General features: G+C 39.3%; 2 protein-coding genes across 2 annotated transcripts; one reads left to right on the top strand and one right to left on the bottom strand.

The window, feature by feature from the left end:
- The first annotated feature begins 91 nt into the window (after positions 1–91).
- LOC145466150 (uncharacterized) lies at positions 92–11,934 on the top strand. The gene is made up of 6 exons (XM_081449915.1): positions 92–352; positions 4,076–4,161; positions 4,397–7,916; positions 8,219–8,512; positions 8,594–8,813; positions 11,771–11,934. Exons 1-6 carry the CDS (start codon positions 130–132, stop codon positions 11,850–11,852), a joined length of 4,425 nt encoding a protein of 1,474 aa, XP_081306041.1. The 5' UTR covers positions 92–129; the 3' UTR covers positions 11,853–11,934.
- LOC145466381 (uncharacterized) lies at positions 1,747–2,693 on the bottom strand. Its single transcript, XM_081450098.1, has one exon. The coding sequence runs from the start codon at positions 2,633–2,635 to the stop codon at positions 1,820–1,822; it is 816 nt and encodes a 271-aa protein (XP_081306224.1). The 5' UTR covers positions 2,636–2,693; the 3' UTR covers positions 1,747–1,819.
- Positions 11,935–12,208: the final 274 nt, after the last annotated feature.

Below are 12,208 nucleotides of genomic sequence, written 5' to 3'. Positions count from 1 at the left end.
AGGCTTTGTCTATCGACGTAGCAGGAGAAGCTTTGTCCCAGTCTCCCTCCTTCGTTTCTCGGAAAATCGAAAGCGTTAGTGAGATCGTCTACGCTGGCTTGCATGTGGTTTTCGTGGCCGTAACCCAAAATGTCGGGCGTTTTAGGCAAATGTCTCTCCAATGTACCAAAAATAGAGCTTCTTGAGGAAGAGCAAGCGGCAAGGAGTATTGTGGTATCAAACATATCGCCACAGACCACAAAGGAAGATGTTATGATTCATTTCCAGCGGCGAAAGAATGGCGGAGGTGAAATCAATGATCTAAACATTCCGAAGGAAGGAACAGCCGTTATAACGTACGACAAAATCGAAGGTTTGTGCATTCCTTGTCTTGTCTAGCTATTACTTGCCCGAAACTACAAGTGTTTCCGACGTATAGTTCCCTGCTATTATAAATTTTCAACATAACTCACTTCCGGTTTCTTCAGTTAGTTTCAGTTCGGATTCAACCGCTTATATATGGAATATTCGTCATACGTCACATTTGAACGTGCGATAAATAGCAAGGTGGCTTTGATGCCTTCTTTGCAAAAATAATACTTGCCACAATTAGGAGAACTTCAAGAAATATTTTACATGATAAAGCGGGAAGGGTGGCGACGAAGTGGCAGGTTGTATTATTTTTTAGAGGGGAGAGGTAGCGACGGAGTGGCGGGTTGTATTATTTTTAGAAAACGGCCTGTAAGAGAGCGCGTTCTAAGGGCTTCATTTAAATTCAACAATTATATTATGAGTTCAATAGAAAATTATATAATAACCCAAATTATTCTCGCATTTTGATTGGTTCTTGCCTATAATCTGATTGGTTCTTACCTATGAGGATAGATGCACGATTGACGTAATAATGATAATGAAAATGATGATGATGATGATGATGATGATGATAATTGAACTGCTCACATACTTAGGAGGACTCCATACTTAGGAGGACTCTATCCATCAAGTAATCCAGCAGACTTATGACTGCCCTAGGCTCATGGATTGAACTCGGCACCATAAGTTAAAAGCGGCAAGACTTTAAGGACTTAAAATAATAATAATAATAGTAAAAATAGTAATAGTAATAGTAATAGTAATAGTAATAGTAATAGTAATAGTAATAGTAATAGTAATAGTAATAGTAATAGTAATAGTAATAGTAATAGTAATAGTAATAGTAATAGTAATAGTAATAGTAATAGTAATAGTAATAGTAATAGTAATAGTAATAGTAATAGTAATAGTAATAGTAATAGTAATAGTAATAGTAATAGTAATAGTAATAGTAATAGTAATAGTAATAGTAATAGTAATAGTAATAGTAATAGTAATAGTAATAGTAATAGTAATAGTAATAGTAATAGTAATAGTAATAGTAATAGTAATAGTAATAGTAATAGTAATAGTAATAGTAATAGTAATAGTAATAGTAATAGTAATAGTAATAGTAATAGTAATAGTAATAGTAATAGTAATAGTAATAGTAATAGTAATAGTAATAGTAATAGTAATAGTAATAGTAATAGTAATAGTAATAGTAATAGTAATAGTAATAGTAATAGTAATAGTAATAGTAATAGTAATAGTAATAGTAATAGTAATAGTAATAGTAATAGTAATAGTAATAGTAATAGTAATAGTAATAGTAATAGTAATAGTAATAGTAATAGTAATAGTAATAGTAATAGTAATAGTAATAGTAATAGTAATAGTAATAGTAATAGTAGGAATTAGCAAGGAGTGACAGGCCTGCACAACTTCTAACAATGGAAACTTTTGTACCATGTAATATATGACCCCTTTATAGTTTTGCTCTTACGAGTATGTCTTTTAGGGATTTACCTCTTTTATACGATATTAGTGGTGGCTCTTTGAAAATTTGCCGTAGAGAAGGCTGATTTTGTATCAAGTGCCATTTTTCCATTAAAACATTTTTGAGGTTGGGCACTGATGGTTGATATTGTGTTACAAAAGGCAAGAGTTCTTTCCGGCTTTCATGTTTTTGTCTTAGCGCCGATTCCCTTTCTGTGAATTTAATATCTGAAAGGAGTGTTTCGATCAGATTTTTTGGATAACCTCTAGCAAGGAGACGTGATTTGAATTTGTAAATGTTCTCTTCAAATGTTGCTCTTGAAGAGTTAGTTCGTAAGAGTCTTAGAGCTTCGCCCTTCACGAATCCCTTTTTGACACCCGGTGGGTGGCTAGAGGAAAAATGAGTGTATTGAAAGGTTTCAGTTGGCTTAAAGTGTGTTTTTATATCCAGGATGGATTGATCTCTAAATCGTTTGCCTTTGTATACAACTGTATCCAGAAATGTAGTTTCAGTATTTGAAATTTCAGCTGTAAATTTGATTGTAGGGTGATGTGAGTTTGCTTGTTCGATGAACTTGTCTATATCAGGTTGGCTGACATCCCACAAAGAAAAAATATCGTCAATATATCGTTTCCAGATTGTGGGTTTTGCGACGCTATTGCTAAGAATCTCTGTTTCGATATTGGCCATAAAAATATTTGCAAAAGCAACGGCCATTTTAGTACCCATGGCGGTACCGTGGATTTGTAGATAATTCTTACCGTTGAATTGGAAAGAATTTTCTTTCAGTATCAGGCTTAGCATTTCTTTGAGATATTGTGTGGGGATAGGAGGGTTATTTCTGTGAAAGTTTTCGTATGCTCTGCATACTGTAGTTATACCCTCTTCTTGTCGTATATTAGTATATAGACTTGTTACGTCCATTGATACAAGGAATGTTTGTTTATTCACTTTCGTCTTTTCAATGAAATTAATAAAATCTGTAGTGTCTTTTAGATAAGACGCTTATTGTGAGACTTCTGTGCGAACGGAAAAACAAAAATTCGCCCTTGGGCTAAAAAACTGATGCTTGCTTTAGGTAAAATTGGAAACCCTTTTACGGTGGTTACGTCGTAGGTCGTGAAATGTTGTTACTGAGGCTGTCAAAAGACGTAAGTAAGAGGAGCAAGGCTCAAAACAAAGGAAAAAAGGAAAAGAAATGCTCAACAATGCACCTGACAAGGATTTGTTTTGAGTCTCCCTATTGACAGAAAATCCCCTATAACTCTATTCAACCATTTCCATTTTTATGCTTTGGTTTCTTTGGATCGTTCAAGCAAATGATGTAAGGAAGAGGAACAATTCATCTGCACCCTGTCAAGGGGTCCAATTCAAACAAAATGACGAACAAATATATCCTTCGCGGGTGTCTAGTCGAACGTTAGCATAACGTCTTCCTTGGGGCAGAGGAAAGTGGCTGTTGTATGGAGGTGGCGGTTGTGGGGAGAAAAAGGGGTAATATGACACCTGGTTTTGTTTCTTTTTGGGGGAACGGGGGATACAAAATTTATATGCTTATTGTAGCATATAAATACTTAACACAATCAAGAGTTATCAATAAAACCGAAGCTAAACTGTAACAGAGACCAACGCGCGGTACGGAACAGGTTTCGCGACCTTTCACAACAAAAAAATGGGTTCTTGTATACACTGTTTGTCAGTCGTTGATTAACGGGCCGTTGTGGAGAAGTTATTTTGGCAGTTGGGACGCGCTTTAGTTGCCGTTGTCGATGTGGATCGGTTAAACTAATAAGAGTGGATATATGGGCCGTCCGCCAGGACATGAAAAAGTGGCTGTTGTAAGATGATAGCCCTTAGTGGGGGTTCAACTGTATTTTTTGTTTTATATTAAATGAGAAACGGGCTTAAAACGCTGGACTAACGGACAGCAGCGAGTCAAACGTTCTCTCATTTGGCGCAAGTATAAAAGATCGATGTTTGCTTATTTTTTTGGTTGTTAGTTTGTTTGTTTTTGTTTAATGTTAAATTGTAAAAGCTAAAAAGGGAAGCTGATCAACTCATTGAAAGGTGTACCCCGCTTCGCTGGGGGGATTTCTTGCGGGAGTGCTTTGTTTAAGCTGCAGAGAATTTTCGAGAAATATTGTTAACTTTCTAAAGTAGGTGAAAACAAATACAAAATACTGCGAGTAACTGCTTGTTAGGATGACTTCTCATGTAATGGTTGTTTTTCCTTAACCTATCTAGATGTGAAAACAGTACTAGAACATTCTCACATACTTGGGGGATCAACATTAAAGCTTCACAAATTGATCCCGGATGATCCTCCTGAGGTAAGATACAAATCGTTCTTTTTTGTAATGTCTCGCTCAGAAATAAGATGCGTATTATTTTCTCAGATTGCAAAAAAGAAGAGTGGTGTTACTATCTGTTGCCCCAATTAGCAACTTTGTCATCTGATTTCTGAAACCGAACTGACAAATTTAAATGCGAAGAATATGTTGTTATTGCCGTTAATCACTTCTCCTAGAAATAAGTAATATTATCCATTTGTTTGCTTTGTTTTAGGTTTTTCAGCTAGTGAAGGCACGTGTAAACTTTGATAGTTTTCCGTTATCATCTCAAGAATGGGGAAAAGCACTTGAAGTCCTAACGCATAAGACGGAAGTAGAATGTTCCCATGTTTCCAATAAGGAATGTGTTCTCTATGGAACGTTTAATCAGATTCTCAACGCGCAAACGTTTCTTCAAGACATTTTTCATCGACGCTCTTCAGTCCTGCAGAAATCAGTAGGAGAAAATGATGCAATTCTTCAAAGTGATACAACACAGACCCAGCAAAGTTCTCCAGAAACTTGGGACAATGATGTCTCTGATAATTTCGATACTAAGGATCTAAACAGCTTTGAGGTGCAGCCACAGTTCATGAAGCTTATTACACGGGTGCACGAGAACAAGCTTCGGTACATAGAAGAAACGTATGACTTGAAGATCGTCTGGTTTGAAAACGCGTTCAACGTACAAATGCGTCCCAGTAAAGCATCAAGCAATCCACGAAGTTATCAAGAAGGATGCGACTCGTTCATTGATCTTTACCAGAGCGTTTTTCCGAACATGCGCCGAGAAGAAGTTGAAATAGAAAGGACAGACGATGGGGTAATCGAGGCGATTAATTCCGTGGAAACTGAAAATAATGTGGTTATCGAAATAGCAGAAAACAAGTTAGTGGTCTATGCAGAAAAGAATGAAATTCTGAGTTCGCTGCAAGCCTTAAGGGAAAAGCTTGGATTACAACAAGGTGGTAGCAGAAAGACCAGACGCAGTCATCAAAGAACCACGACTCCTGGTGCTCTACAACACAATGAGACTCTCCAGGATAATCAATTCTCGGCATTGCCTGCACAGGTCTTAAAGCAGATTTTGAGTAATGGAGTGAGTTTTTCGCTATACCAAAGTGATTTAACTGACGAGACGGTGGATGCCATTGTCAATGCAGCTAACGAGTGGCTTCAACACGGCGGTGGTGTGGCAGCTGCAATAGTGCGGAAAGGAGGTCGTCTGATTGAAGAACAGTCCAGGCAAATAATGTTGCATAGAAATAAGCGGCCGCTTAACGTAGGCGATGCTGTATATACCAAGGGTGGTAATCTCTCTTGTCGATATGTCATACACACGGTTGGTCCGAGATGGAATGACCATAACAGACAAAGGAGCATTTCGCTTCTTCAGCGAGCATGCATGGAAAGCCTCTGTCTTGCAGCAGAGTTGAAACTTTCGTCCATTGCCCTTCCAGCAATAAGCTCTGGTATTTTCGGCATGCCAAAAAGCATTTGCGCCCAAGTGATGTTCAAAGCAATCGAGGAATTTAGCTCCATCACTGACGCCGAATTCAGCACTCTCCGTGACGTGCGTATTGTTATCATTGACGACCAAACAATCAGTGTCTTCCAAGAAGAGTTTTTGAAACGCTACACTTCTCAAGAGACGTCATCAACAACCTGGCCACACCAGGAACTCCGTCCACCTTCATCTAATGAGGAACAAGAAGTTTCATCAGCGTTACACGTCCCTGTAAGACATCCTTCCTTTTCTTCATGTGACGATTCATCTGAGGAACAATCCAAGAAGAGCGGTGAAGACAATTCCAATGTCGAGTCACCAAATGACGGAGCGGATCCAAACATGGAGAGCAATAAACCCAGTGAACAGAAGCCAGATAGTCTCAAGAAAGTGCACCCTTCTAACAACAGAAATATTCCAAATGGAAGCAAAGACAACCTGCCCAATGACAACGAAAAGACAAATGAAGAAACTGACATTCACGACTCAAACAAAGGAAGAGGCTTAGGAAGCTCTCCTTTGGCGAAAAGGTCCAACAAGAGCGCTAATGACAGTAATAATGTCGAATCTTCAAATGAAAGAGTTGGTTCAAACGCGGAGAACAACGAGTACCGTGGAGAGATACCCGCTGGCATCCAGGAAGGGCTCCCTTCCAACAATGTCGAGTCACCAAATGACGGAGCTAATCCAAACACGGAGAGAAACAAACCAAGAGAACAGAAGCCCGATAGTCTCGAGAAAGTGCACCCTTCTAACAACAGAAATATTCCAAATGGAAGCAAAGACAACCTGCCCAATGACAACGAAAAGACAAATGAAGAAACTGACATTCACGACTCAAACAAAGGAAGAGGCTTAGGAAGCTCTCCTTTGGCGAAAAGGTCCAACAAGAGCGCTAATGACAGTAATAATGTCGAATCTTCAAATGAAAGAGTTGGTTCAAACGCGGAGAACAACGAGTACCGTGGAGAGATACCCGCTGGCATCCAGGAAGGGCTCCCTTCCAACAATGTCGAGTCACCAAATGACGGAGCTAATCCAAACACGGAGAGAAACAAACCAAGAGAACAGAAGCCCGATAGTCTCGAGAAAGTGCACCCTTCTAACAACAGAAATATTCCAAATGGAAGCAAAGACAACCTGCCCAATGACAACGAAAAGACAAATGTAGAAACTGACGTTCCCGGCTCAAACCAAGAAAAAAACTTAGGAAGCTCTCCTTTGGCGAAAAGGTCCAACAAGAGCGGCGAAAACAGTGATAATGTCGAATCCTCAAATGAAGGAGCTGGTTCAAACGCGGAGAACAACGAGCGGCGTGAAGAGATACCCGCTGGCGTCAAGGAGGGGCTCCCTTTCAACAACAATAATTATCCAAATGCAAGCAAAGACAACCCACCCAATGGCATCGAAAAGTCAAATGCACAAACTGAAAGTCATGACTCGAACATGGAAAAAGGCTCTCATTTGGTGAAAAATTCAAAGTCATCAAACATTGTAACTTCAGCTAGACCATCGTCTGGAAGGGGAAGAGGCATTCTTGCACCTAATTTTTGTGGCAGACTACACCAAGAAGCATCAAAATCTGAGTCAAACGAAAGCACTCGATTACCTAAAGGGAGGGAAACAACGTGTGCTTACGATGGAAAAGCAAGGGGTATCACATTTGCTAATCATACCTCACCACCTGGACTATGTGTTACAACGGAAGGAAAACAGTTTGCACGAAACCATGGTAACAGAGTGAAAGGCGATCAGAGCACTGGTCTTGCTGAATCAATCATGGGCGAGGAAGAATTGCCGGGAAAAGAATCCAGTGACGAAGCCTTTAAGGAAGAGAACCAAGAATTAAAAGATAACTGTCAGAAAAGTGATGACGACAAGTTGAATGGTGTGCCCGGTAGCAGATTACCGCATAAAGATGGAGCTACCGACCCGGAGGCGGAGGAAACCAAGAAAGACACAATTGAAAAAACTACGACTGACGATGGAAGGGAACTTCCGACAGATGAAAATACGAACAACATCGCGGGACCTAGTCAGAAGGAGAATAAGCCAGAAACAGACATTCATGCTGACCTTTCAAGCTCTAACACAACAAACGATGGGGCATCGTATCCCAAAGAACCATCGCCTTCTAATCAGCCTGAAACGTCTCCAGGGTCCGAGAACTTAACACCGACAGCTTCACTTGAAAGCGCCAATGTACGAGATATGGTGGAAGAACGACGAGCTGCACACTCAGACGCAGGTAAATTTGTCTTTCTTGAGATGTACCCGAACCTTTTGTAAGACCACTTGGTTAACCCCTGAACGCTTTATTTGCTGTAGATTTAACAGTAGCCTGCGAAATTAGCTGGTTTTTAGTACCAATGCCGGCAAAAATATATTGCTACTCCTTTATTGCCCCATTGCCATTCGATAGTTGATTAAGTCTATTTGACAGCATTTCATGCGACTAATACCTGTGCGGGGCCCTTACGATTTTATTTGTGACTCCCTAACCCGTAACAAGCGAATCATACATTTAATACCCATATATTTTAATTTTAGGTTCAAAACCGCTCTACGAGATACGAGCTGGTGAAGTAACATGTTCTATGTGTATGAATTTAACCAAAGATCCTGTTTGCCAAGTCAAATGTGGTCACTCTTTTTGCGAGTCCTGCACGAAACACTTTCTTGAGAAGACGATGAGCTGTCCAGTTTGCAAGAAGGAGAATCTGCCTCGAGGAAACCAGCCAGTAGGGTACATGACTTGGAGGAGTGAGTCATATAGTTCACTTCCGGGATACGAGAAGTTTGGAACTATTGTCCTGACTTTCAACTTTGACTCAGGAATTCAAGGTACAGTATCAATGAATCAATTTTGTTGGCTTGTTCGTTTGCACGTATTTTGATTAAATAGTTATGTACGCTTCACATTAGGTGCAGATCATCCAAATCCAGGAGAGCTTTTCCGGGGCCTATATTGTACATCCTACCTCCCTAACAACCCAGCGGGACAAGAATTGTGCCAGTTGCTGAGGAGAGCTTTTAATGAACGGTTGATATTCACTATTGGGAAATGCCCAGCTACCGGAGAAGAGAACAGAATGATTTTGAACGGCATCGAACTGAAAACAAATCGAAGTGGAGGCCCAGCTAAGTACGATTTTGCCCATAACACCTACAACTAAATCTTAGAGTAATAGCAGAGGGTCCCTTTTTTACAAGTATTACACTACAAAGTATGCTTAAGCAGTGGACAAGCATGCTAATATGTAATGGCATAAGATGAACAACGAAAGCAAAAGTTAGGTTCAGTTCACTCCGCCCGCAACCCCTAGTATTAAGAGTAAAGACCTATCACACTTGATAGATAATTGTAAGAACTGTGATATATGCTGCTAGGCCACTTTAAATTTCATTTTTTATATATTTGATATCTTTTAAGCTTTTTATATCTTACTAAGTTCATAAATTTCATTTACTTATAAATTTATAAATTTATCTATTTTAAACATTCACTAAATTGTAAATAATTTTAACTTTAACTAAGGTCTATTTTTATTGTGTAAATAGTGTTCCCAATTAGTTTTTTTTTTTAAGCTAAATACTACCGACACTTGAGTGAAGTCATTCATTCATTCATTCATTCCGCTAACGCGGTCGCTTACATGTGAGTCAGGAGGTAAAAACTTCAAACGAAAAACATTAAGGATTGTGAGCAAGTTCAACAGAGGCTGGCTCAGTGTAATCGAAGCTGACAATACGCAGAGCAAAATTCACCAGTGAAGCAAATTGAAAGGCCCGAATTCCCCTCTAGTATCCAAATTCGTTTTCAAATAAAACTGGCAAAGTCAACATCAACTGCTCTTTCCGCTGTATAGAGGCATGTACGATGTGGACATTCTATTGTACGGTGGATATACCACTATAATTTGTGCGGTGTCAGTAATCTCAGGAATTATTAAACACTAGATTATTGGATAATGCAATTCGAGAGTTTTCACAGGCTCAGCCATCATGGGTTATGAGCCACTATACCATACTTTACGAGTATGGTAAGCGTGCGAGTGACCTTTTGGGGCATCTTTATTTTATTTTAGTTTAGTTTTCTATATTTTGGGGGCGTTTTTAATAAAACAATTATTCCACTCGCGCTTGTTGGATATGTATAGAAAATCGTATGAACACGAAAGCATTGCGAATATATGGGCACGAGTGATGTTTTTTAAGAACTTGAAAAACATCACGAGTAACAATATATCACGAAATGCACGCGTGATCATACGATTTTTTATTTGTAATATTCTCAACAAAATTATAAAAAAAAAAAAAAAATCAAGGAAACGCGACCGTCACGCTTCTATGGACACGCAACTCTGTAATGGCTTCCAAACTGCTCACATGTTTTATTCGAACCAATCAATTACAACCTTGTGAAGGCTAAACCAAGCGTGAATTGTTTTAGGACAACGTTATGAACTGATCTGTGTTGTCTTCGTTGGATGTTCTCTAAATGTAATGTACTCCGTGCCACAGTCGTCTTCACAAAATGCGAAGTCTTCGACTTCTATTGAATGGTGTTCCTGACGTCCCCTCAGTCCAAAATGCTGAGTTAAAACCCACCACATCGTCTGAGAAGGAACTCTTGGACTGGAATCGCCAAGATTTTCTGCCGTCCAAAGTATTTCTTCTTCTTCAGCTGTCAGTGCACTTGCCGTGTTTGGCCTCTTCCCTTTTCCTTGCTGGCGAAGATGTTTTATTTTTCCCTCGAGCACTAACTTGGACTGATAAAACTCACGGTCTCGTATAATTGAGTACTTGTAGCCATGTTCTTTCAAATGCCGGGGGCTGCCAGCGTGGACTTCAAACTCTCCGGTTCGTACTCTAATCCATCTTTGGTACGTATTTCAGCGTAAAACATTTGTAACTTTTTATCGAGATCTTCGTGCTTGTACTCCTCCAATTTAAGGTTGAATTTTCTTTCATTTACCCATATTTCCCAGACATTCAACCACGTTTGTGTTGATGTAGTAGCGTTTTGGCTTTTTGCATTTAGTTTCAGTCAGTCAACAACTATTTCGTCGGGCGAAGCATACCGGCTCTCAGCCATTTTGCTTTTTGTTTTTAAACTTCGCGCTTTCCCTGTAGTTTCCATAGCAACTTCCACATTGCATTTTATAACCTCCATTTGTACTCTTTAATCTATTATGCACTCATTATTGACCAATCAAACACTTTAAATTTTGTCGAGCATATTATAAAAGATGATCAAGTTTATATGAAATAATTCATATAATTCAAATAATTCATTCACTTTCATAAGAGATAATCATAGCCAACTCATATCCAACGCGCGCATGTGGAATAATTGTTAATTATAATCCACCAATCTTTTGCGCTCGCAGGTGATTTGGTCTTACGCTCCACGTGACTGAATATGACCCAGCTAAACTAGAGAATATCCTAGTAATATTTCCCGTGTAGTTTTCAGAAGATCCCACGTGCTGCGAAAAATATTTGAAGGATATAAAACAATATTTGTCCTTGGACATTATCTGTTCCTCGAAGCTCACGGTTTTCATCGAGCTTCGCTCTTGGAAAACTGTTCTTTTCTCGGAACAGATAATGTCCGCGGACAAACACCCGAACATATTTTCGCGCCAAATGGAGGCTATTGTTTATTTATCTACTTTATATAACACATTTTCTGGGTGGGAAACTACACTTCACGTATATAGCCCGTCACTAGGTATCCCCGCCCTATCATTTTATTATCCGTCTGCAGTCATTTCAGAAAAGCTCTGCAAGAAGAAAATGTCACATTCACGAACACACCCCTGGGACTCTGATGTGGTCTTTAACTTAGACATCTCAATCCAGTTCCCAATACACTAGCAATCACATTCGTTTACACCATCGATTTACAGATGACTTGGTCAAAGGACGCACTCTCGCGATCGAGCACTCAGGGTAAAGAAAATCTTTCATAGCCAAATCATGAATAAGGGTTAGTAAAATTAAAATAGGAAGTGAATGCATAGTTTAGAACATATATCCGAGGACGCCATCACATGTGCATGAAACTTATAAACGTTTTTGTTATCCACTTTGCAGTTGTGGCTACCCAGATCCCAGCTACCTTGACCGAGTTAAGACTCAGCTGGCTGAAAAAGGAATTACACAGCCATTGAAGTGACATTATTACTACGAGCAGAGTAGTTAGAGAAAAGTAAGATATTATGTATTATGTGCAAGGTAAAAGGTGATGGTCGTCGTGTCTTGGTGCAAGGCTTATAGTACTAATAATATACACGAAAAAATTACTCGATTTTGATTGACTGAGAGCAGTGCAGTTCAAGTGTAAAATCAATGCAAAAAGTGTAACACCAGTGCAAATTACACTTATGAAATAGAAAACATGTACCGTGTTTCTATCGAGCTATAGAAACACGAGTGGAAGTTTGGGAGAACGAGAAATGCTGTTGGAACACGAGCCGCAGGCGAGTGTTTCCACAGCTTTTTCGAGTTCTCCCAAACTTTCACGAGTGTTTC

The sequence above is a fragment of the Orbicella franksi genome, chromosome 13 (genome assembly GCF_964199315.1).
Source record: "Orbicella franksi chromosome 13, jaOrbFran1.1, whole genome shotgun sequence".
Classification (NCBI taxonomy): domain Eukaryota; kingdom Metazoa; phylum Cnidaria; class Anthozoa; order Scleractinia; family Merulinidae; genus Orbicella; species Orbicella franksi.
The sequence above is the reverse complement of the archived record's forward strand: the minus strand, read 5'-3'. Positions and strand labels throughout refer to the sequence as shown.